The following is a 27,060-nucleotide window of genomic DNA, read 5'->3' as shown; positions in this document are numbered from 1 at the left end:
AAGCATTCAGGTCTTGAGCAATTCAGGCAAACAATGTACTTTAAAACAAAGCTTAAACTTGTTCTTCATCATAATTTTTAAAACAATACTAGCTGCCTATTTAATTTTTAAAACAGCAAAAAATATCCACCTCCCTTTCCATTTCTTATAAGGAGTCTTGAAGTTGAAAGCTCCTCAGTGTGATAGATATGCTTGCTTTGATCTGCTTAGCTCTTAGAAGTCCAGGGGCTCCAGGCTGCTGGCCCCATGCTGCCCGGGGTCCCTAGGAACAGCTCTGTCTGCCATTAGGGAATTTTTTTCCCGAGAACCCCCTGTAACATTTCATGAACCCCCAGTTTGGGAACCACTGCTCTAATTTAAGGTTTCGTGTGCTAGTAATACATTTAAATGTTTTTAGATGGTCTCTTTCTATAAGTCTATAATATATAACTAAAGTATTGTTGTATGTAAAGTAAATAAGATTTTTAAAATGTTTAAGAAGCTTCATTTAAAATTAAATTAAAATGCAGATCTCCCTGAACCGGTGGCCAGGACCCAGGCAGTGTGAGTGCCACTGAAAATCAGCTCGCGAGCTGTCTTTGGCACACGTGCCATAGGTTGCCTACCCTTGCCCTAAGGGTACACATACCCACACTTGAGACCTGCTGCCCTATTAGGGCTGTGAGCTATCTCCAGTGGGGCTCTTTTGTGTGTGAGGTTGTCTTACAAAAATTGTCAGAAGGTTTCTGTTTTCATTCCACATCAGAATGAAAAACAAATGTCAAAATCTCTAAACTTTTCACCAAACAGAAACGTTGTTTCGCTGCTAGCCCCAGACACAAGCCCTGTGCCCTGCCACGTGGTGCCACTCTCTGTGTCTGGCTCTGAAGAGGCTGCTCTGTAAGAGATGGGGTCTGCCGGGGGGGGTCCTCAGCCATGGCCCCCCGCAGAGCCAGCTGGGGGCCCGGCAGAACCCCTGGCCTACAGTGTGCGGGCCACAAAGCCAGGGGGACACTTGAACAGCCCCTGAACTCTTCCCGTTGACTTATTCTCGTTGTTGGCCTTTTAAATTATGTTTTTCTGGAGTCTGGACCTTGGCTCTCTCAAGAAATTTGGATCTTGACAAAAAAGGATCCAACCCCCCCTGCTGTGAGCGGGCAGCTCCCCCTTGCCCCCCTCCCCCAGGCCCGAACCCCGAGAGCGCTGCCCCCCCTCTCAGCCCTGAGGGCAGCCCCAGCTCCGCCCCGCGCCGCCGGGCTGGCTCCGCCTCCCGCGGGGGCTCCCGGCCGGGCTCTTAAGGAGCCGGGGCGGGCGCGAGCCGGCTGAGAGCAGATCCGCTGGCGGAGAGCGCGGGCCGCGCGGTGTGCACAGGTAGGGCCGCGGGGTCGCTCCCCACGTGGCGGGCTCGGGACCGGCCTGAGGCCGGGGTGTGTGTGAGGGGTTGGGCGGGCTGGAGACAGGGGTCACGGGGAGGCGGCAGGACGGGGGGGGCGAAGGGGTTATAAGTACTGGGGATGGGATGAGGGGGGGTTATAGGGGAAGGGGGCAGGATGGGATGAGGGGGGGTCACAGGGATGGGGGGAGGGGAGCCTGATGTGGGGGTGAGTCACAGGAGACTTAGAGGGGCTGGGTGTGGGGATAGCTATGGAAGCCTGATGTGGTGCTGATGGGGGGCGGGGGAGGGTCAGTGGAGTGGGGGCTGTGGGTTTCTGGCTAGGTAAGAGCTCACTGGTGGGGCATCCATGCTCAGGCCGGCTGAGGGCCCCTATCACGGATGCTTGCTTTCTGGGGCCTCAGTTTGCTCTGGTCAGGGGGCACAAAGGAGCTCACAGGGCTTGTGGAGTGGGACATGGGGCCCTTAGCTGCTAAGGCATCAGTTGGAAGGGGAGTGGGTTAATAGGGGGCTTTTTGCCTCTAAAGGTATTGATTCCATTACAGCCCCATGCTGCGGGGACTGGCTGTGTCTGGGAGGAATGGGAGACAGTGGGAAGGTTGCCCTGATGCTTCCCATGCTGTACCTTTGCTACATATGGGCAAAAACGGAGGATTTCTATTTAAGGGCTATTAATCTAGTGCACTGTACTATCATCAAAATGTTTTAATGTAGATGGCTTAATTGGCAGTGGATGACTCTCTTCTTAACTTTGGCACAGATGTGCTCACTGGAATGAAAAGCATAAAGTACAGTTTCAGCACTTGATACATGACAAAGTTTATAGGAGGCAAACCTCACTTTTCTAGTGCATTGCTGGTGTTCCTCTAGGAAAGAACTTGTGATTCCAAGCTGCAAAGCAATAATAGCTTCAAAATCACCAATCTGGCTCTTTTTAGAACAGGTTTTTGATCCCTGTAAGGGATGTGCTCTGGGTTGAGTCAAATACAATTTCTCCATTTACTTTTGGAAAGGATTTGGCTAGTGCCTCTTCAGTTCTGTAACTATCTGAGCCTTGGAGATACTGATATTTCCTGCTTAGACAGCATTCTGCTGAAATCCTATACACTGTGTTGCTTTCTTCAGTAATAAGTGTGGTCCAGCAGTTAGTTCATAAAACAGAGTTCTGGGGTCTCCTCTTGGATCGACCACTGACTTGCTGTGGGACTGTAGGCAAGTTGCTTAACCTCTGTTTTCCTCATTTGCCCCCACCCCCAATCAATTTGGGGATACTACTTGCCTATATCACAGAGGTACTAAGGCTTAATTTTCATAAAATCCTTTCAAATCGTCTGAAAACTACTACAGAAGTCAAATGACTTGTCACTTAAACAGGACCCTTGTTCTTTAGGTGCTAGCTTACCCCCGGAGGCCTGAACTCCTAATTCCATCTAGTAAGGATATCCATTTTTTAAAGGGGAAGAGAAATAGGAAAAAATGATACATCTGTGGAATCGTCTCTCCCTATGATAGAGCAGTGGCTGTTTCGGCTCTTGGTTTGTCTACTGTACCCAATTTGCTAATCCTGTTTCTCTCTTAAATTCATTTTTAAATCTGCTGGATATTTTTGGAGGCTCAGTGCACTTACATCCTGAGGCATTTAGTGTGTTATGTTTTGCTTGTCCCTGATTTCTTCCCTTCTTTCATACTAAGAAAATCTTTGAAACTTTTAAAAATACAAGCTTTCCTACCTTAATTTTTTTCTGCCACCCTAACTTAGGCCTAAACTTTGGTTGATATAGGTACAATGTTCAAGGGTGTGCACAATTCACACCACTGATTCTGTAGCTATGGAGACCTAACCACTGGTGTAGGTGCACCTACGTCAATGGAAGTATGCTTCCACCAACCTAGTTACTGTTTTGGGGACTGGAAGGGAGAAGCCCTTATTATACAAATATCTGCAACAGCAAGAAAGGGGGATAGCTGGCTGGCCACTTCCTGGGAGCAGAAGAGAGAGAGTGCGTGTGTGCCCAGGTCCGTGTCCGACCCTGCGTGGTAGTCCTGGTACAGCCTTGGAGTCTATGGTGTGACGGATGTCAATGCTAAAACTTGCCTCACTCTACTACTGATATTGTGCTAGGATCACAAGCTTAGAGACTGGTTACATTCATGATCTTTAGTGGTGGCTGTTGGCACATATCATAGTGGGATCTCTGCTTGTTTCTCTCTGTACTTCCCCTTTCACTCCTACTGATGAGGTGCAGGACTGGTGTCCACCCATCCTTACTACAGTGACAGCCTTGAAACAGGACAAGTGAAGGGACTGCTTGAATGTATATACTAGAGGATTCTTAGGAAATGAAGGGAGTGAATGAAACATTTCTAAGAATTTTTTATAGAGGAAGTTAAAGGTGCTCTTGAACTTCTGCAGTTTTTATCAGTAATACCCTGAAATGCAGAGTACATTCTGCTTCTTGATCCCTTGCGTTTAACCATGTGCTTGTATCTGCTCTATTAATATAATACTGCAATATAAGGCAATTACTGTTTTGTTGTCTAGATGGCACAAGACCTTGCTCTGGAAGGGCACTTCAGCTGTTCATGTTCTTGTCAATCTGTGAGTTGTTGGGAGCAATGCTTGACACTGTCCTCTCATGACTGATGCAATCCAGGGACCAGCACTGCAGTCATTTTTGCTTAGTGGCTAATGCTGTGTGCCTATCTGTAGGGGGAGTACAGGGACTCAACTCCAGCCAGGAGTAGGTCTGCACAATAAAATATATGCAAACTTCATCTCTGCTCTTCAGGTGTCCTTCATTCTTGTGCTTCTAGGTAATTTGTACCCAAAATAACATTGCCAATATCCTCCTTGATTCCCTGTACCAAAAGAAGGAAAATATTGCTGGTTTACCTTTTCTGGGGAATTGCCTTGCTAGCTTAATTTAAACAATCTTACTGAAACTAACATATCACAGCAGCTCTTCTGCTTATGCTAGTCTCTGGTCTGAGAGCTCAACCCCTCCAAATAAAATTCCAACTGGAACCTAAACTGACCAGGCTTGTCAAGTGTGAGGCCTTTTAGTGAGTTGTATCTTAATATCTTGTATACAGAATGAATGGAGCCCTTTTAGTCTACTTGCTGTCACACCAGCAAAAAGTCACTGATGATTGTCCTAACAAATTGCACTCTGTACCTCATTATGTACTGACATGACCTGTGGAGTAGAGTAGAACTTTCTGTTATTACTGTACAGACATAGCATTTAACTGGTTCTTTGGACTCTCACATGCTTCCTGTGCTAAAATGTATGGCCTGATTTATTTTTTAAATAGTTTCAGAGCTTCAGGATTTTGCTGAATGGCAGGTGCTCAGTAGTCCTGAAATCAGACCATTGTAGCCTAAATAAAGAGTTTGAACCAGATAAGTACTCACTAAGCAGATCTCACAGTGTATGTTTTTAACACAACAGGATATCTGATGTGCATGTGCTATTGCATAGGCTGATTGGTAAGAATTTTTTTTATCCAAGCGAATATAGGCCTTCATTTTCTAAGTGTCCAGCCTGTGAGTCTTTACTTTTTACTATATGTAGAAACTTAAGAAAGTGGCTTAAAGCAGGGCTAGTCAACAGGCGGACTGCAGGCCAAATCTGGACCACCAGATGCTTTTGAATGGACCCTGAAATCTTTTTATTTACTTATTATCATTGGGTTTTTTTTCCCTCTGGAGTCTAGACCTTGACCAGGGCCGCCCAGAGAATTCGGGGGGGGGGGGTCTGGCGGGGCCGGCCCCCCCGGCGGCGCGGCTCCAGCGCGCCAGCGCGCGCCGCGGGCGCGGTGGCGCCGCTCGGGCGGCATTTGGCTCGCTCGGCTCCCGCAGGCGGCCGGGCCTGCAGCCGCCGGGGGGGGACGGCGACGACCGGGCGCGCGGCGGACGGTCGGCGGGCGGCGCGCCGCTCGCGTGCCGGCCGCGACCTGCCGCGGTCCGCCTCCTGAGAGTCGCCGCGCGCCGCCGGGCGCCCGCCCTCCCCAGTCATGCCCTCCGGCGTCCACCGGTCGTCCCCTGGGTGAGGGACTCAAACAGAACAGGAACACAGGGAACACTCCCAGGCCCGGGGAAACACTGCGGGGCGGGGCCTGGGGGGGGGGCCTGGCCTGGGGCCCCCTCCCCCTGGGCGGCCCTGACCTTGACTATACTTTGACCAAAAAATTTGGACCTTGACAAAAAATAATTGACAAACCATGCTTAAAGTGACGTTAACGCAAGTTTTAAAACTTCAGACTTTTGTCGGTTACACTGTAAGAATTAGTCCATTTTTTGGGTATACTTTTAGCTTGGTAACAAAGTACCGGTACTTCAGAGTAATCTGTTTTTTTTATGACTGACAAATTTCAAGTGTTAGCTAAATGGACAAGACTGAATTGTAAAGATCAAGTCAGAGTTAACTGAATTGTCCTATAAAAATATTGAACTTTACCATTCTGACCTAATTGCACTTGGGTTTTTTCTTTTAATGCCCATGTGCCATTTTATAGCCTTGACACTGAAATTGCTAAAAAGTAATAAAAGCTTGCATGGGAGAAGAATACAAAGAGTGGAGACCTATCTGTTTGTTTGGTGACTAGTGTATGAACTGGCTGGCTGGCTTCCAATGGATTACAATAACTCAAAGAACTCCTAAGACATATAAGGCCTGCATTTTTAACAGTCAGAGTAATTAACCAGCGGAGCAGTTTACCAACAGATTTACTGGTTTCTCCATCACTTGCAGTCTTTAAAACGAGATTGGATAGCTCTCTGACAGACCATGCTCTAGTTCAGCCACACATTTTTGGACTTGATATAAGGATTATTGGGTGGAATTCTGTGGCCAGTGTTCTGCTCCTCTGGTCTGACCTCCTGCACAGTGATTCACTTCTGGCCTTAATCTGCTGTAGATGGCAAACAGTTCATAAACTTGGAAAAATGTAGATGAGGAACCAGATCTAGGAGCCAAGCTTGAAGTGTAACTCTTTGTAAACTATACAAGTTCTCTTTAGCTGTCCCATTTTGCAATTCATCTGTGTCTCCTAGGACACTCTTGCTGCTGCTGTATTTTTATTTGTATTGCAGTAGTGCTTACGTGTTGCAGTCATGGACCAGGACCCCATTGTGCTAGGCACTGTACAAACACAACAAAGGCTGTCCCTGCCCCAGAGAGTTTACAAGCTCAGTACAAGACAAGGGATAGCAGGTGGTTACAGATAGATAGGGAAGCCCAAGGAACTGCTAGTTCTCATTGCTGTATTAAATCAGTGTAGAGATGGTGTTTATGCAGCTTGTCCTTCCCTAGAGGCAGCAAATCTGCTGGATGACCCCATTCAAGTGTGGAGCTGTTCCACTGAGGTCCAATTGCTGTTTAAATGTTTCTACCATCCTTCTATGCCTTCTCAGATTTGGTGTGACTCTTCATCTCCTGATGCCAGTTCTAGCTGTTAACTCTGAACACTGATCAAGCTACTTCAGAGAAGATGAAAATAGCTGTTTTTTTATTTTTGATGAAAAGAGATGCCTGAAATCTCATGAAAGTAAAACATGAATTTTACTTTCATTGCTGCCTCTATGTACCTGAACATGTCTTATATAAGTGTAAGAGTCGCCTGCTCATGCTTAATTACACCTTTTATAAACCAACGAATAAGGCAGTTCAAAGCAGAATGTCTGTCTGTATTTTGTACCTTGTTATTGTAAGACACATGGTATGTGAGGCTACCTACTATCTGGGCATAGTGTGAAGTGGGAAGATGGATGGAAGATATGCCAGTGCCTGTTTTGGTTCTGAATGCATGGTACATGTGATGGGGTGTCTGTAATTTAGATCTCTGACAGCATAAAAGAGGAGAATTCTATTTTGCTCTGTCTCATGCTTGAAAACTAAATAACTGGATAATGACTTAAAAGTTAAATCTACAGACCAGTTGCATTGGGCAACTGCATTATATGCTCCCCTATGCTGCCCTGGACATGACCTCGACCTGTCCTGGTCCCTTAGGCACTGGACTTGCTTTGCTTAGGCCTGGGGAATTCCTGATCCTGGTGGTGAAAGAAGCTTGTTTGCTTGCTTATGTCCCATCTTCTGAACTTTGATCTTAAATTTGTGCTGGCTTATCTGGCAGCTAAAGTGGAAAATACCTAGAAACATGTGCCGGACTAAAAACGTGCACAATTTAATGCCACATACTCTTATGTGTATTTTTGAAAAGCTGCACGTGGGCTAAGGAGAGATTCCACTGCAAGTTGAATCCAATTAAACATGTGGCACTGGTTTTATTGTTGCACTTGCAGCTTTTATGACTTTTTTTTCTCCTCCCGCCATGAAACCAGTTTATATTGAGTAGTTTTACAAGAAAATGTGGGTCTCTTCCCACCATTGTCAGTATGTCTCATTTATGAGAGGTACCATTTAGAAGCTGGCGGAGTACAATTATGTAATATTCAGAGATGTTGCGTGCAGGGTTATATTTAACACTTGGAGCTGCTTCTGATCAGACGTTGTCACATAAGAGACTTTAAAACACTCACTGATAGCCTAAAGCCTCATCTATGCTACAAGGTTGGGTGAATGGTAAGTCAGCTGGGGTCAACCTATTTGTGCATGTGTCTGCACTAAAATTTCTCTCCCATTGGTGTAAGTGCCCCGTTACAGCCACACAGTAAAACCATCTCCGAGTGGCATGGAGCCACCTACTGAGCTCGAAATGGTGTAAGCGTCGATACTAACAATTTTCCAGCAGCTGCCCTACAATGCCCATTCTCTTACAGTGACCACACTGGTCACTACTGTGAGCTCCACTGCCCAGGGGATAGAGTCTGGAAGCCACTCCATCCCCTTGAAATAGCCTGCGTATTTTTGAAAGGCCTTTTCCTGGCTGCCCAGCTCGGCAAGCACAGCTAGCGGTACTCCCTTGTCGTGTGCAGCTGCCCAACTGACCATGCTGTCTTCGTGCACTAGACATGCTGCTGTCTGGAGTAGGCAGGGGGTGCTAGCTCTCCTCCCCACAGGCCCAGAAGAGGCTGACAAACACAGCTATGGACCAGCCATAGAAATGTGGATATCTGAGATCAGCCCCAGTGCAGCATGAAAGTGAAGGAACTGCACTAGGCATACTATGAGGCCAGGAGCAAAACAATCTGCTTTTGATTATTTCTGCCCTGCAGAGGTCTGGCTTCATGCTTGTTAAATACAGTAATTAAACAGAAGGCTTCATATAGTTACTTTAGCAAGCTCTGCAGTGTGGACTGGAGACTTTCCCCTAGTAGTGATGTGTATGTGTATATATAATTTTTTAGTGGCATGTGTTTAAATCTTGAAGATACTTAACACCTTTTGTCATGTGATTTGATTCCTGTTACTGGCTTGGACAGACTTTAAAGATCATTTAATAGGAAACTTTTATCTCTGCAGTTTAACCTTCTAGGGTCTCATGTGACGTCTCTGCTATTAGCCCCTCACTTTTTTTTTTCTATGCTACTTCACCTGCAATATCATCTACAACCACTAAACTTCCTATTTGGTGAGCCTGGGTAACCTCAGAGTATAGTCTAATCCACTCCAGTCCCAACTTGGTTAGAAGGCAGATTGGCTGTAGGTGACTTCAGGAAAATGCTTGTTAACAGGAAGCATTTTGGCCAAGGAAGTGTTTCCTCTCCAAATCTCCTGGTTCTCTTAAAATTCTGTTGCAAACCTGCTCTTTTTTCACTCCTCGTCAGAAGGTGAAATATTCAAGAACTAGGTAGCTAGAGCGAAAGGGATCGACTCTTCACTCCTCTGGAATGAGAGATAGTGTTGGTTGTATTTGCTGAGTCACCAAACACTTGATACAGAAAGGGTGCTCATTAGCCATGTCATGGAATCCTAGGTTTAGAAGGGACCACAAGGGTAATCCAGTCTAACTCTCTCCCCTTTTTTCCCCCCTTCTCCCTACCAAGAGGAGCTGAGTCCGTCTCCTTGGTCTGTGAGAATCTTCTGAATCCGCATCACAAGGTGTGTGAGCCAAGGAGTGTTTCCACAGGCAGCAGATGTTCAAATATAAAAAAGACTCATGGTTTTTTTGTGATCTGTCTGAGTCACTCCCTGTGCCTCTTACAGTCCCATCACAGATGGGAATCTATGGCATTCATCTCTGACCCAGAGATTCACTCTTCTCTCACTAGGACTTGGGGTAGAGTCTGCTCCCACGTTTGACTCATGAGTTCTAGCATGTTTCCCTAGGATGTCCTTAAGAATTTTATTCCAAGCTTAAATATCCTGCCCTCAACTGTGATTGGAGAGATTTTGCTTTAGCCAACACCCATAGACTGTTTTAGTAAGGGATGGTATAATGTAGGCAACAGATCAGTAAGGGAATCTGTGCCAATCTAACAGCTGGCACTGCATAAGGATGTGAGGGTGAGTGGGCAGCTCCAGTACTTTCATACAGTTTCGCTCTGATAGGAGTATCACAGCTTCTGGAGGCTGCTTTTTTGGACTGCAGATAAGAACAGCTGCTATCTGGCCTGCTTTAGGAGTATTGGGTGCTGCCTTTGGGCATTTATCAGTCTATCACCCTGTGGTTTGTGGATTGGAGTGCGTCTCAAGAGATGCTGGCCATTCTTAATACAACTGCCTGTGTGTGTGTGTGTGTGTGTGTGTGTGTGTGTGTGATGGTACTGCCATTTACTTGTGGGACAAACTAAACTGATAGCATGAAACAATTGTTGGCTGATGTCCTTAAGTTCCCTGAATGCCTGTTGCTGACCTTATCTCACCCCTTGCACAAATACTGTGGCTGGGTAGGTCCTCAGTTGCCCATTGTGTAGTGCAGAGCCCTCCCACGTGCAGCTGGGTTAAACCCCCAGCTAGGGGTACGGAGTGGACCTTTGTCCCCCAACCTAATTCTCTAAATCAGCTTAAAACCAGCAACATTGGTGTCTTATTAGCTTGCAGTGAGCCCTAATTCAGCTCCTTCCTGCCCAGGCAAAGGCTGTTGCATTTGAAGTGATAAACCGCTCCCAACTGGAGGAAAGGCCTGTGACCCACTCAGGAGCACACCCTCTTGTTGCAAACCAGTAAGGATATAGGCTTTCTTAGGGTTCTTCCAGACTAAGCTAATGGCTGGGGGCAGAATTTGCACTGTGAAACACTACCCCTTGCTCTGCGACGTGTACTGGCTGGCGGATAGGCAGCTATGTAAACTGACCTTGTGATGCAGAAGTGATGTGGGGGCAAGTGCTTTGCATTCTGCTAGAATTGGGGGGGATGTTGTATAACGGGTACATTGATTACCAAATCCAGTATTTAACAAGTTACCACAGAGTAGCACTTCCTGTAGCTCACTTATTTCTTGTCTGATCTCAGATGTCACTGTTTTGTAATGGTTGCTATTAGCAGTTACACAATCAGACTTCCCTGAGCAGACTCCGGATAGTAACTCCATTATATTTCACAGCAGTAAGACTTGGCTTTGGTTCTTTGGAAACAGAGGCCTACTATTCTCATAGGAGAGTCTCTAGCCCTGGGAATGAGTTTGGGTTGCTTTAAATAGGATATCTCCATTAATTTATTTATCTCCTAGAACTGGAAGGGACCTTGAAAGGTCATTGAATCCAGTCCCCTGCCTTCACTAGCAGGACCAAGTACTGATTTTGCCCCAGATCCCTAAGTGGCCCCCCCAAGGATTGAACTCACAACCCTAGATTTAGCAGGCCAATGCTCAAACCACTCCCTTTGTAAGCCCTGTAACAGAGGAATACATCTGATTGGGTTCTAGCATGTGGCCTGTAAATTAAGGTGAGAGCATTCTGACACTTGTAGCCTCTCTAGGCTACAAGATGAGGTGATTGTAACTGGATTCCTTTTATTCAATATGGGGGAACATGCTATGGGTGCAGGTTTTTCTTGTGGGGGGGAAAGGGCAGGCTTGGGAGGAGCTGGCATGGTAGAGACTAGCTGTTTATGGATACAGGGAGGGAAACTATCAGATGGGACAGACTCAACCTCTCCTGCCCTCTCACTGGGGGAGGGCAGCAAAGTGTGTGTGGTGGGGAGGGAGCCTGGGCTGGATCTGGCAGAGGTTGGGCGCACTTGGCTCAAATTGACATTCTGTGAGAAACTGAAGTGTGATTGAAAAGGAAGGGTAAGGTTTTCAGAAGTGCCCATGTTTCTAATCTGGACATGTTAGAGATGCCTGCTGGCTCCTTTGGAAGAACAGGGGTGCTTTTAAAATGCTGCACGGGGAGCAGGAAAGAAGCAGATTAAACCAGTTGCATTTTCCATGTGCTCCTCTTCCAAAAGAGGGACTCTTCCTGTCCAGCTCCTGGTGCTGTTCTTAAGGAGCAATTAACACTACACTTTGCTTCTTAGTACAGGGGCAAGGCTCTGATTGGAAAGCAGAGCTAGGCTTGCTGAGATGGCCATGCCTCTGCTAATGCCCATATTTACTGGTGTATTGTACAGCTAACACCTGGCTCTGAAGCGCTAGATGCCATGTGGCTATTGCACAGATTAAGTTAAACTGGAGGCAGCTGGATTGGCTTCTGCAGTAGCAGGAAGAAGCAAAATATTTCCCAAATGCATGAGGACATAATCGGTGGGAAGATAGACAAACATAAATAAAGCCTGATAAAAGCTTCGTACTCAGGAATGTATTTTAGAACGCTGACCATGGCTTTGGTAACAGGTCAATGGCATGCCAGATCTTATGGCCCTGTGGGAAAAATGAACACCACATTTGGCTTTAGTAGGAATAGTAGGTAATCCTTGTTCTAGTGGCTGTGGCTTTTTTCTAGTTTCCTCTGAAGTGTAGACAGTCAGAATTGGGTTATACTTTGCAGTTAGTGCTACAGGAGCCAAGGGGAAACTTTCTAAAACAGCAACAGGAATAATTCCTGACTGCCAGTACCCTCTGACAACTTGAGCCAGTTGCTTCACCTCTCTGTCCCTTCCCTGTCTTGAGCTAGCCTGTGGGTTTAGATTATAATCACTTTGGGGCAGGGACTCTTTTGCTATGTGTTTAGACAGCACCCAGCACACTGAGGCCTTTCTGTTGGCTGGGACCTTCTTGTGCTACTGTACTACCAAAAAACCCCAAACACTTGTGTCCAAACAGTGTAAAGCATGTGAAATTGATGTGAATCTCTACCAGGGAATTCTAGGGAGGGGAATTCCCGTTGATGGGAGCTTTAGTGGAGAAAAAGGCCTGGCAGCTTCTAGCAAGGTGCTACTTTGTGTTAAGCCTTGCTCCAAGCAGTCTTGGCCTCTGTTTCTGAAATGGGGCTGAATGTGGGTTGTCTGAATATGAAGCAGATTGGTGCTCAGAACCAGTTCAGCTGCATACTTATTGTCAGTGACAGGTCACGGGTTAGTCAGACAGCTCAGAGCAGGATAGGGAGTCATGGTAGTAAATCCCTGTCTTGTCTACACTAGAGCTTGTGATGAACTCTGGGAACAAAGTTTTGGGTCCTGCCCACTTGAGGCTCTTTGTTTTGTTTGCAAGTCAGAATGGTGGAAGGCTAGCCCCTCCCCGGGGCAGAGGGTAGTCAAGAGATGGGGAAGGAGGGGGTTGGATAAATGTGGGAGTCGGGGGGCCTGTTGGGGGCAGGGGTGTGGATAGGGGCAGGGGATGGGGAACAGGGGCGTTGGATAAGTGTGAGGTCCCAGGGGTGTATCGGGGCGGGTGTGTGGATAAGGGTCTGGGGTGGCAGTCACTGAGTGGGGAATGGGACGGTTAGATAGGGGTGGGGTGGGAGGTCTTGGGAGGGCAGAGGTGTTAGGGGTCAGGGGACAGGGAGCAGGGGGGGTTGGATAAGGGTGGGGGGTCCTGGGAGGGGGCAGTCAGGGGACAAGGAGCGGGGGGGGGGTTGGATGGGATGGGAGTTCTGAGGGGGGCAGTCGGAGGAGCAGATAGGGGGTGGGGGCCAGGCTATTTGGGGAGGCACAGCCTTCCCTACCTGACCCTTCATCCAGTTTTGCAACCCCAATGTGGCCCTCAAGACAAAAGGTTTGCCCACCCTTGCTCTATGGTGATGGCTTCTAACAGTTCAGCAGATGAGGAAGATGAGATGCCTGCTTGCAGGATTCTGTATAATCTTATACAGAAAATTAACAAACACCCACCCTGAGCACTCCCTCCTGGTCCTACCTGTGAGAAGGCTACTACTGTGATCTTCATAAAGGGGCATTGTAAGGAGATTTTGTGAAGGGCTTGCTGCAGAAATATTTCATTGCATTTTGCAGTGGTTTCTAAATGAGAGCTTCTGTTTTTGGCTGTGGAATTCTGCCAAGCTGGGCTTTTCAGTATACTGTAATTTACTGCGTGGTAGCAATACACATCCTGGATATTCTGCTTTTATACCCCTAAATAAAACAAAAGGGGTGACTATAGCAGTCGAAGGACCTGGTGCTAGCTACATGAGGGGACTAGATTCCTGCTTGCTTCCAGAGTCCGCAGCCCTGCATGCCAAAAAGGAATTCAGTCTGGCTCTTATACCAGTATTTGCTACAGGGGAAGGTGGAGTGCAGGGAGGAGAGGTTGCCTGAGGCTAGTCATTCCTGGGATTTGTAAAAGAGTTTACAACATAGATTCAACACTTGCAGTCGTTACTTGGTCTCATCAGCTGTAATTACTTCAAATGTGGCTACTTTAATGCCTAAACAGAGCAAACTGTAGCTGACTGCTTTGCAGCTGTGAATTTGAGTTCTAAACACGTCTGACACGTAGCAGCTCTTCCCAAACGGAACTGGAAGTGTCATAACTATTACTCGGGTTTGGGGGAAATGTTTCATGTTGAATCAACTCCTAGTTTTAGGTGTGTTTTCCTTTGGCTGAAATTTCTTCCATATGAGGGTAGGAAAGAAAATAGGAAAGATAAAACCTGAAACACAGTTGAGAGAAACCTTTAAAACTGGTCTTCTCAGGGGCTTTTAATGCTTCAGGGGAAAGGTTGTAGCATGCAGAATTGGTAATGTAAATCAGCCCTAATGGTCTTGTCTGGCTCTGTTCTCTAATTTTGCTTGGTGATTTCAGATCTAGTGGAACTCCTACCTCAGTCTAGTGTTAGCAGTGAATGCAATTTGTAATTCTCTTTTTGCTTAGATTTAAATTGGGGGGGAGTGGAGAAGAAATAGCCTACCAACAAGATCTGTTGCTCATCAAATGTTGCAACTTTAGTCTGTGCTGTGAAGGGGAGAGGGTTTCTGAGGAAGGGCAAACAAATGAATCCAAGTCTGAGTAAGGTCAGTCAGCTTAGTAATTTTCCAGACTGGGTGAAAGATTGATCTCTCAGTAGCCTCATCCTCAAACGTTGCACTGGACTAGTCAGAGTCTTGGTATAACAGCAGCTGAAAGGGGAGTTCAGTGAACCTTATGAACGCTCAGTATGACTCTAAAAATAAGAGATGGTTAGAAACTAGTCCATGCAATCTCTGCTGGAAAGTGACATTGTTAAAAAAAAAATCATACATTTGTTTAGATGCTACTGAAAGTTAAATTTTACAGAAAAAGGTAACAATCCTTATGGACTATCTGCTTTTGGTATTGAGAGTGAAAATGGCCAAAATGTTGTGATTTTTATGTGGTTGGGACATTTGTGGTTTACCCTGCACAGGGCCTTCTCTAACCCTCTCTAATCTCCGCCCCGGTTGCAAGCATGTCTTGTCAGCCACGTGAGTGTTCAGTCTGAATAGCACTTGTGTCTGTTGCTAGCCAGTGTGTAGCATCTCATTTTGCTGGAGAAGCGGGCTGCAAATCTGTAAATCCTGAGCTCTTTCCTGAATGTTTGTGTGCTTTAATCTGCATTAAAGCCCCACTTTATGTGACTTCCCCCTCTATTGAGCGAGCTCATTGGAAGCTGCAGTCACCTGACATACAATGAGAAGAAACACTCCTTTTGGGCTTGCAAGGGAGCATAGTTCAACTAATGGGGTTTATTTAGGGGGAATACCTTGTAAATGATTCTTTTGTCAGAACTGCAACGTGACTTGGTTCTGCTCGTGACGGTCATGTGGTGTTGGCCAAAAAGCTGTCCAAATATGTTTCTAGCAAAAAAAGAAACGAGTGGTGGCTGTGTCAAACCGACTAAACAAGTCTTAAAGGTTTAATTAAAACAGTCTTCAATGCTTTGTTTCCTCTTGCTGCTGCTGTATGCTGGTTCAAGGCACAAATGCCTGAAAATGAACTAGTATTAGGTGACTTCTGAAAACCTTACTTCCAGTTTTGATCCAGATTACGCTTCCCATGAGATCACCATTCATGGTACTTGGCGTGATAAGCAGAAGTTTTCTTGATCTTCAGGAGTCCTGGCTAGTGTCCCCAAGGCACCTCTCAGCCGGGGTGAGTTAGACCCAAGGTCCCTTGTCATCTGCAGGTGGATGGAGCTAAATTCTGCAACTGGGTTGTATGCTTCAGGCTGCAAATTCTGCATCAGCTTCATTTAGATTAAATAAAGGTTTTTTAATTCATCAGGTATGAAAATGAACAATATGTTCTGTATAGTCGACTAAATTTCACCTAAAGATAGAAGAGACCATGTTGCATTGTCCCTGCACTTGCAGTTCTTAATATGCATCATATTGATGTTGTAGGAGCTGCTGGAGGTTTTGGCCACTGTGGGAAAGGAAGTTGAGACTTTTGGCACTCTGGCGGGTATCAAGGCAGTCTAAGACAGTGGAATAAGCACACTAGCTGGATGCTCATACTGAGCACAGGCCCAGACTGCAGGGGGAAGTCTGTCTAAGCTACACAATTTGGGTTACGTTGGTAGCGCAACTCAAGTTGATGTAGCTTAGATCTACTTACTGCAGGGCCCACATTATGCTGTGTTGACGGGAGACGCTTTCCCATCGACTCTCCTTATTCTTCTCATTCTTGTGGAATATTGGAGTTGACAGGAGAGCGATCTTCATTCGATTTAGTGGGTCTTCACTAGACCTGCTAAATCAACCCCCAGTGGATTGATCACGGCAGCCTCAATCCATCCATAAGTGGAGAAAAGCCCATAGTCATATGTGAATTAATCTTCACAGTTACCATTGAATGAATGCATTGCTACAGATAGGGCCGTTTACCCCTCTTGGAGCCATTGTTTCAGGCTGCCCACAGGTTCAGGAAGACAATGCTATGTCTGTTTACATCCAGTCAGCCTTGAAAAATATCTCTGTAACCACAGACTAGAAAGTCTTTCCATCTTTTCATTTAACATATAGATTGTGGAGCACAACTGCTCAGCAAGGGGTAGAGTCCGTGCCAAATTCTGCAGTAGCAGAATGTGAGGAGAGGGTTCCAGGCAAAGTTAATACAAGGTGCAGTTTGCCAGAGTAGGATTAATCTCTATATGCTATCCTGCCAAGGCATGCTTATGGGGTCCTGGAAGAGCTTCCCAGGCCTGAGATGCCTTCTTTGCAGAGCGTTCAGTTATCACTCATATAGTTGTTCTGTGTTTTGGGTTTGCAATGGCACAGGTGCAGTGACTGCTGACACACATGGGCCAGCTGACAATTATCTTTTTTTTTTTTAAAGGATGCTTCTATTTCCTGCTCAAAGATGTGCATGCCTCTGAATTTCCTCCATGGTGACTTTCAAGAGCCTGTCTTCCTGTGGGGTGGGGAGATAAGTGCTCACAAGATTACACTGTAAATCCCTAGCAGGTCCCATGTGCATGTAGGAATGTAGCAAAGCTGTTATTTGAAGGGGCGGGTTGGTTAGTTTGTGGTTCCTGTCTGGAGTGCTCTAATTGTCTTGCTCTGTATCCTGGGTCTGAAGGCATTGGGTGCTGTTCTGAACTGTCAGTATAACTGGAGCTCAGCATGTCAATAGCTTTATAGCATGTACCCCCAAAAAAGGCACTGGCAAAGGTATAAACAAACAGCATTTCCCCTCAGCGCATCTGCGCCTTTCAAGTTCTTCCATCCTCTCCCTGCATTGTTGCTGTCAGCACAAATATTCAGCTCTCTCTCAAATTGTGCGTGATCTTTGTTTCAGCTGCTGCTTGTGGTGAGAGGCATTCAGTCAAAACAAGGCCATCATCATATGAAATGGCGATGTCCATCCAGCAGCATGGAGCTCTACCTTCCGCATGACATCCTCCCTGCAGTCTGTTACTTGTGAGCAGCTCTTCCTCCTTTAGCAAAACTTGCCATGACAAAAGACCAAGGGAAAAACTTTAGGGATCTTCAGTCTAGGGACACAAATGTGTCCCAATACTAATTTCCTTTGACTTTCTTGGGCTCATAATGGAAACTATCTTACAACTACACATTGTAGGGTTGTTATGGCTCCACAATGAAGTCACACGTCAGTTCAGTTTGAGATAACAATTAAGGTTGGTATGGGTGTAATTTTACTCAGTATGGCCAAACCATGACTCTGGCCCCAAAATATCATAAGACTATTTTTTTTAAAAAAAAAAATACATTCTATCCTCTATTTGTCTGCTGGTTTCTGAGCCTTTGGTATGAATTTGTTTCATGCATTTGAGCTTTTCTCTGCAACCAGGATGGCTAGAAACTTACTACTTTAAAAATGAAAGTTGATATACTCTTGTAACTACATGATTCTAGGAGCTGGGGCTTTACCAAAACCAACGAATAGCATGAGATTTGTGATTAAAATCCTGAGCACAGAAAGCACCGCTTTCCACCCCAGGGTGTTCACTCCCTCCTGTCCAGTAGAGAGGGTGATGGAGTAGCAGAATTGTATTTAAGAAGTGAGCCAGAGAAGAGAGACTGGGAAGGATGAACCAAATGCCTAGAAACTGCCAAAGACTAACTGGAAAATCTTGCAGGAAATCCTTGGTTGTTTTAGCCTGTGAAATTAGACTTTAAAGCACCCTGAATTATATGTAATGGGATGGCCTGATAGTGAAGCTGCAACATGAGCTGCATCAAAGCAGGCAAGAATTCAAACCCTCTGAATTTTGTGGAGAGCATGTAGGCACCTATTGAAACGTTCCATTGTTATCTCTCAGTTGCTAAGTTTAGCTGCATTTAGTGACCTTCAGAGGTTGCTTTGCGCACAAGCAGAATAGAAACATTGACATGGTACCTAGCTCAAGGAGAGATGTTTGTTTCTTCTCTGAGGGGCACATATCAATAATCTGATGATATATTTCCTGTCTCTTCCCACTTCCACCCATCATCCCTCTCCTTTTGATAGTATTAAAATCCAACTCTCTTTGGATATAAGAGGAGAGTCCAGCACTAACTTCTACAGCAATCTCCTTAGGAAAGGCTCTAGGGGTTGTTGATAAATTGTAGAGTCAGTTGCTTGACTGTACTTGGTGGTGGTATATTGTTATGAAATATGTACAAATAACCAATGTCAGTCGGGTTTATTAATGTGGTACAGGAAGAAGGTTCTATATGATACCAGTTTCCAAAGAGCATGTCCTGTGCCATGATGTTCACCTTACGCAGAAAGTGTGCTCTCCAAAGTTACTTCTCTAAAGCCATCCTTGTACACCCTACTTGTTTACCAGTAAAAGGAACTGCATACGTCATTTGAGACTGGATTGAATTAATCAACGATCTATCTCATTTGGTTCTGGTACCGTGGTGTACCCCTTTATCTTTTTTTCTAAACACATGCATTTCAGGTCATGATGCTCCCTTATTTTTGTTTTGAACACATGTCCTGGTACTAAGGGGCATGAAGGCACCTCTTAGATTTGCTCCTTTCCTGTTGCTATGAAGACATCTGTCAGGAAAACTGTCAGTATCAGATCTACTGAAGTCAAGACTTACTTTAAGTAATGCAAAGTGTTATGGGATACTTAACATAAGTGTATAGGATTATAACAAAAGTACAGGGCAATGTGAGCTATATAACTGCTATACTAATTCTTCAAATGCTTAGTACTACCTGCAATATACATTCTATCAGCATAATATGTGTGTTCTAGCCAGCATATATTAGTCAGCAGTGTGCACTTAACTTCCTATAGAAAACAAAACCAACTTCCCAAATTATTTCACACTCCGGTCACTTTCTAATTTGCCCTGACCACTACTCTAACACTGTCCTCCTCTGTGGTAAGATTGGCGCCTCCCAAGGTTAGTAGTCTGCATTTCCTGTGCTGCCCTACTTCTGCAGTAATATATCTTGTCTTTTCCCCCCACTGTGATAGATAGCTTTAACATTCACATAGTGAACTTATAATGGCTTAGAGGAAATGGATACTAGCCAGATTGGAGGCCCAAAAAAGACTGAATTTGCAAAAATCCACATATGGCCTTTTAAAAAATAAATGACCGTGCATGATTGTGTTTTTACAGCACTGTTCCTTGCCAAATGCCCTGGCTCTACCATAACTGCATGGGCAACCCCTGCACTTTCCAGAAGCAAGACTTTCAATTCTCCCAATAACTCAGCACTGCTGCCCAACCCTACAATAAACCTGTGTGACTGATCTGTAGTTGGCAAGGAAGCTGCCCTCCAATTTCAGCTTTCAAAGAGTTATCTATGCTTTTAGTTCACTGCTTATAAATATCTTATGGCAAAGCCCTTTTGAGTGACTGTCTTGAGAGACCTTTCAGGAGCCTGAGTTTCCGAATGTGCTGGGCACCCACCCTCTAAAAATCTGCTCTGTTCAAGGTGTCAGGTTGAGAATCTAAAAAGCAAGGCACCTGGAATCTTTAGTCATTCTTGAAAATATTTGCCTTTTATTATTTTAAATGGGTGGTGGTCTTGATTCTTGTTGAATCCCTCAGGTAACCTCCTTGTCCCCATTCTAACTCCCTTAAACAATTTCTGGGTTTCACATGAGTGTTGCATCTAATTCTGATCCATCACTGGTGGGGAGTTCTTCTGTGTGTTGGAGGAAGCCAAGAAGGGTGACAATTGGACAGCTCCAGGGACCTGCTTCCTCCTAAGGACTCTAGAGTAAAATGCTGTTGTATTCTTTACTAAGTGCTGACATCTGTATTCTCTGCAGATCTTTGAAACCTAGCGTAATCACCACCAACTTCACTCAAGATGCCACCAGCAATTGGAGGCCCTCAGGGATACACCCCACCAGAAGGAGGATGGGGATGGGCTGTGGTCGTCGGAGCCTTCATCTCCATTGGCTTCTCCTATGCATTTCCCAAATCAATTACTGTGTTTTTCAAAGAGATTGAAGCCATCTTCGATGCATCGAGCAGCAAAGTCTCCTGGATCTCCTCCATCATGCTGGCTGTTATGTACGCAGGAGGTAAGCAAGCAGACTAGAGACAACAGGGAGGTGATTGTTAGTTCTGTGTCTGATTTAATGGACTCTTATTGTATTGCCTTTCTTCAAAACACTAATAGGAACTGACTTTGTTTCCCATTTGGGTGAAATTTTCTAAACGGGTTTGTTTGGAGAAGTTTATACTAAACTTTATTTAATGCCCAAAGTGTGAAAATGAGGTTAATCTGTCCTGCTCCTCTGCAAAGCTATAAGTAAAATCTTTCCAAGGAATTAGGACTTGCGTCATTCTGCACTTGCCCTCATTAGAATGTAGCTGTAACATTTTGTCTGCTTCTAACATCTACCGGAAGACCAGCGTATGATGCTACGGTGAATGCAGGAGTCCCTACAGAAAGTTGTCGTAGATGAAAGAAATTGCAGCTTGCAGAGCTGATTCTAAACACAGCAAATCAATAGAAGTACACACTGTGGTGTGTCCAAAGGTAAAGTGATAGATGTAGGAACAAAGAATGCAGACAAGGATTTTGGGGGTCATGGTGGCTAATAGCAGAACATCAGCTCCCAGGGCGCCACTGTGGCCGAAAGAGCTAATGTGATCCTGGGATGTATAAATGGGAATCTTGAGTACGAGTAGGGAGGTTCTTTTACCTCTTTATTTGGCACTGGTGTGACCCCTACAGGAATAGTCTGTCCAGTTCTCATGTTCACCGTACAAGAAGGATTGTAGATGTGCAGACTCACCCCTGCGGTGCCTCCTACAGGTCTCTCAGGGAATTAGCTCTTTTTCCAGCCAGGAGTGCCCTCTGCAGGCCAGTGATCCGCCTGTCCTCTTGGTCCCCGTGTCCCTCCCTGGACACTGGTGCCCTTTTAACTGGGATGCTGCCCCCTGGCAGTACCCCACGAATCTGGGTCTCCCCTCCCTGGGGAACCCCCAACCCACTACCCCCACTTTGCCTCAGTTTTGGCTACTGCCCAGTCTCCATCTAGCCCCCATTCACTGGGGCAGACTGCAGTATCAGTCACTCATCATAGGCAAAGGGGTTTGGACCTGCTGCCTTTGCCTACGCCTTGGGCTCTCCCCTGCAACTCCCAGTACTTGGCCTTATGCTAGGCCGCAGCTCCCCAGTGCCTCTGCCTTTCCCCAGCCCTGCTCCACTCAGGTACCCTGTGTCTAGCTCCCTGCAGCCAGGCCCTTCTCCCTCTACAAACAGAGTGTTTGCTCCTGGCTTCCCTGGCCTTTTTATACAGGCCAGCTGTGGCCTGATTAGGGTGTGGCCCAGTGTGGCTGCTTCCCCAATCAGCCCAGCTTTTAGAGCTGCAGCTTTCAAGCCCTCCCAGGCCACTTTTTAAACCCCTCAGGGCAGGAGCAGGTAACTAACATGTTACAAGGATATTTGTTAACTGAACAGGGTTCAGAGAAGGGGCATGAGAATGATTAAAAGATTGGAAAACCTGCCTTATGGTGATAGATTCTAGGAGCTCAATCGATTTTTAACTTAACAAAGAGGGTTAAGGATGGACTTGCTCAGTCTGTAAGTACCTACGTGAGGAACAGAGATTTGATAATGGTCTCTTCAATCTAGCAGACAATGGTATAACAAGATCCAATGGCCAGAAGCCAAAGCTAGGCAAATTCAGATATTTAATAATTAGGGTAGTAACCATTGGAACAATTTACCAAGGGTTGTAGTCTATTGACAACTTTTAAATCAAGATTCCAAGGGAGGGACTCTAGTTCAAACAAGAATTTGGGGAGGTTCTATGGCCTGTGCTCCACAGGAGGTCAGACTAGAGCAGGGGTAGGCAACCTATGGCACGGGTGCTGAAGGTGGCACATGAGCTGATTTTCAGTGGCACTCACACTGCCCGGGTCCTGGCCACCAGTCTGGGGGGCTCTGCATTTTAATTAAATTTTAAATGAAACTGCTAAACATTTTGAAACCTTATTTACTTTACATACAACAATAGTTATATATTATAGACTTCTAGAAAGAGACCTTCTAAAAACGTTAAAATGTGTTACTGGCACACGAAACCGTAAATTAGAGTGAATAAATGAAGACTCGGCACAGCACTTCTGAAAGGTTGCCGACCCCGGACTAGACGATCAGTGTTCCCTTTTGGACTTATCAATGAATTTGTACCAGCTGAGGATCGAGCCCGAACACGAACACAACTGCTCTTCCTGTAACTCTTCTCTTCGGTCTGTTTCTTACTTCTAGTGCTGAGAAATCTGACCAGGTCAAAGTGAGTCCTAGTTGCCTGGGCTAACTTTAGTAAGGGCATTTTGCAACCTACCGAAAAGGATTGTCTCAAACTCTCCTTTTAACAGCAGAAAGATGGCGGCAGGGATCAAAAGTATAGGAAACAATTGGACAAGGCAAATAGTTACGTTTTTTTTTAAATGCTGGTGAGGGCCCCCTCTGCACATCTTGGGGGTTTGGACAGATGGGGGCAAGACTCCAAACCACCTCCAATCTTACATTGCTTTCCTTAAATACGTAACTTCTGATCACATGGGGGAGGTGGGTTCTTACCCCCGTCCTCGCTTCCTCAGTATTCTGTAGCAGCCTGTGAATGTGCAAGGTAAACTCTGGCTAAAAGAAGCTCCCACTGTGACAGCCATAGTGTCCACCCCAGAGGCAGCTCTGAATATTGGTGATTGTCTTGCTGCCGCTATCCCAAACTGGCAAACTGCCTGACTCATATTTGCATTTGTGCATCAAAAGCAGCTGACCGCAGGAGCTGGGCATGAGGCTTTTCCTTGAGGGAACAGTCCCTGCTTTGTCCTAGCTCAGCTAGTGAGGCAACCGGCACATTTCCCTGCCTCCATGTTATAACAAGCTTGTAAATTGTAACTGATTTAATGAGACCTGATCTAGGCCATTCCCTGTCTCTCTGGTGGTCCTAAGAATGTGTTCTCTCGAACGCTCTTGGGAGCCGATATGCAGAAGGATCAGTAATGGCTAAAAGACATGGCAAGGTGGAACCAGTCACCTGCTCTTGGAACAAAATGCTGCTTAATTTTTTTTTTTTTCTAAAGTGATTTGCCTCTCTCCCTCAATTGCCAGGCCTTAGGGTTGCTCCTTCACAATGATGGCTGCAAAGGTCTTAAAATCCCAAGAGCTCACCAGTGCTTGGTCCTGCAAACTGGTTTGTTAATGTGTATGTGACCCAAGTGCTGTGTTGCACTATGGCCCGAGTTTGAAACTGTCTATAACTTTCCAGAGCAGGAATGCTCCTCTGTAATAGCTTTGGTGTTTGACTTAGGGGTGGTACAAGTACACACAGCCACTGCATTATTGCTTTCAGGCTTTCCACAGCTCTTGCAGTATGGACCAAGAGCTTGTAAAGAGAGAGTTAAGTAAATAATAAACTCTGTGTGGCTTAGTGTTAAGCGTTAGTCACCAGATGTGACATCAGTCCCACCCCATTTCCCCAAATAACTTTTCTTGTAACTTTAGGATGTCTGACTAACTCTCTCATTCCAGGAAGTAGGGGTGCTTTGCATACAAAATCTACTTCTTAGTACCTCTTTGGAGGAAGTTCCGGGGGTGTGTGAGAGACATTTGCAAGGGCAGCTCCTCCCCCCACCCCCACCCCCTCCAGACTGTACTACTGCTCTGCATGCTTTTTCACAAATCTGCAGAGAACCAGCAAGAATACTAAACTCTGCTTGGCTGAGCCTTTGTTGAGCAGCTACAATGCATGGTCTGTTCCTCCCAGACTCATTTGGATCTTGAAAAGCACATTCTTGAAGGAACTCAATTTTCTTCGTAATGTCTAAAGGATGCTTTATTCTGGTGAAAGCTGCCAGATTGACCAAGGGACACAGGGAATTGGTCTCTCTTTCCCCAGAATAAGAGGTGAACAGGCAGCAGCAAAGCAAGGCCTAATTCTGAACTCTTGCTAGTTTGACACGGTTGTGACTCAGCTGAAGTCCATGGTCCGAGGATAATTGGGCCTATCCTGTGGAGGGCACTTGGGGTCAGATACTGGTTTGTATTTGTAGCTTTGATTTTGGTCCAAGTGAGTTAAAGGGACACAAGTTAATCATTTGAAATGTCCTTGTCTCAGTTACTAATAAAACAAGGAAAACGCATTTTAATTTCACTTTTTGCTCTTTTCTCAACACTGACAAAAATAGACTAGTCGGTATTTTGTTAATAAAGTTTCTGTCCAGTTTTAAAGGTGTGTGCTACAGCGCTGCCACAATCTTTGAGCTTTTGTTTAATCAAACCCCCAAATCCCCTTCCCATTGGAATGGGGAAGGGTACTTGAGGATACTTAAGCACGGCCGAGTGTCGCATCCAGCACAGAGCACTTTGGATCTGGCTCTTGCCCTGAGCAGTTTTGGGTTTATGAAGCCTAAATTTTGGGCCTAACTTGACATGAGCATTGCTTTTTGCCACAGTAAGAGCTGACCTCCTGAAGCCAAGCTTAACATAATACTGCTCCCTGACAATATATCAGCAGGCCTTCAGTCCTACTGTTCCCTGGTATGTAATTAGGGGGCAGGGTAGTTTGCAGTGCTGTCCTCAGGATCTGCTCCAAGGACATCAGGGGGTGGTTTCACATTCAATGTGCAAATCTTTCAAACTTTGCTAAGCTCCTGGTGTGTCCTGCACGTTGGGTGCGGGAGGGAGGGAGTGTCGCAGCCTCTGGATGCCGTGCCGCAGATGTGAAAAGGAAGAGTCAGTCCTTATGGATTCGCACTGGGCCTTGGCTCAGTTGTTGATCAACTCCAATTGCAGACGTTACTTACAGAGACTGTTCAGCGCTCTGTGCATGCTGGGCAGTACCTGCATGGGCGCCGCATGTGATGGAGGATGAAGGCCAGTTGGAATCCTGCTGGGATTTCGGAGTGCCTTGACTCCACGTAGGAAGCCAGGTTGCTGACACCACCACTGGATCCTCTTCAAACATTTTCTAGGTTCTGCTCAACTAGAGGTGAAGAGGACAAGCCACATCTGAATAGCCGGCAATAACATGTTGACCTTGCTGTCTGTTAATGGTGAAACCAGATCTGTTAATGTTCAGTGGGTGCTCATTCAGTTTATTTAAAGACATTTTAGTGGCTGTAGAGCATGCACTACTGTATCTGATCACTGTTTACTTTGGATTAGGATTTCTTGTAATGAAGCATTTTAAAATGTGGGTGCACACAGCAATCTGACTTCTCAAACATTGGCGGAGTAATTAAAATAACAAATGAACAAAAATTCCTCCCCTGCATGGAAACGTTTCTGCTGGAGGGGCTTTGGAGCTGTGGCTACTCCCTGGCTGTGCATTCAGCACACAGCTAGTCTGTGCTGAACATCCTGTTACTTTTGTTAGTCTTTAAGGTGCCACAAGTACTCCTGTTTGTTTTTTTTCCGGATACAGACTAACACGGCTGCTACTCTGAAACCACTTGCTCCTGTGTTTCCTCCACGTTACTCTTGATCTGTAAGCCCTTTGGGGGCAGGGATGCTTGCTTGCCATGTATTTCACAGTTCCTGGCATAGTAGGGCCCTGATCTGGCTGCCTCCTTTAGGTGTCCCCATAATGTAAATGATCGATCACATTTTGGATGGTTGCAAACAGGATAGACCCACATATCCCAGTTTGGAAAACTGCAGTCTGATCTTCAGGACAGAAATATCCCCAAAGAGTGGACAGCATCACATGCAGCACAAATAAACACAAGCTCTCTTGTTTCCAAGTAGCTGTGGGAAAGTTTCTTTACAACTGCTCTCCATCCCCACTCCCCCTGCCCCTTGCTGCTTTTCATGAGTAGCTATAATGAAAGTTCATGTTACTGTTTTCTTTGGGTATAAAGGGAGAGGAGGGGGAGATTTATTTTTTTCTTGTCCTGCCCTCCAAGCCCGAGGAGTCGGGTATGTACAAGTTTAAAAGGTTTCTCCTGGGATATAAAGGAGCACATGTCACAGTACTGTAGAGGAAGACAGTACCCTGAGCTAGTGTGACTAGCTAGTGCAGGAGATGAAGCATGCTGATGTTTCAGAAGCTGTGCTGGTCTGGTGGAGGCTGTCACACGTAGCATCACAGACTGATTCAGATGTCAGTTGGTTGAAGGCTTTAAAGAGCAACTGATGACTCTTGAAAACTTGGAAAAAACCCACTTAGTTTAGGGACTATCCTGCTTTTTCCTTTCTCTAGATTGGTAACATGCATGCAGACAAGATTTCCATGTGACTGTGGCTTTTTATGTATAGAACTCCAGTGGAAAGTAAGGAGCAGGATCTAACTAAAACAGATCATGGTTTCACAGTGGTGGGATGGCTTGACTCAAATGTTCAGGTTTCCATCAAGCTTCTGTAGCTGAAGCAAAGTGAAACTTTAAAATGACAAAAAAACCCAGAACCAACATTGACTCAGTTTAAACTCCAGACTCACTTGAGTACTGTTCTTCTTTCTGTTCTGACTCACTAAAGCATTTTACAAAATCCCTTCTGCCCCCCTGTGCACTTGATAATTTGGAACCAACCACATCTAAAAGTTCTTACTAGAGAATCTTGCC

General features: G+C 45.6%; 1 protein-coding gene across 1 annotated transcript in view; it reads left to right on the top strand.

The window, feature by feature from the left end:
* Positions 1 to 1,283: 1,283 nt before the first annotated feature.
* Positions 1,284 to 27,060, top strand: part of SLC16A1 (solute carrier family 16 member 1) — a 32,996-nt gene continuing 7,219 nt past the window's right edge. The window contains exons 1-2 of the mRNA XM_039537966.1: positions 1,284 to 1,350; positions 20,301 to 20,558. Coding sequence (XP_039393900.1) covers positions 20,342 to 20,558 — 217 coding nt within the window. The 5' untranslated portion in view covers positions 1,284 to 1,350; positions 20,301 to 20,341. The remainder of the gene's footprint in view (positions 1,351 to 20,300; positions 20,559 to 27,060) is intronic.

The sequence above is a fragment of the Mauremys reevesii genome, linkage group 4 (assembly GCF_016161935.1).
Source record: "Mauremys reevesii isolate NIE-2019 linkage group 4, ASM1616193v1, whole genome shotgun sequence".
Lineage (NCBI taxonomy): Eukaryota > Metazoa > Chordata > Testudines > Geoemydidae > Mauremys > Mauremys reevesii.
The sequence above is the reverse complement of the archived record's forward strand: the minus strand, read 5'-3'. Positions and strand labels throughout refer to the sequence as shown.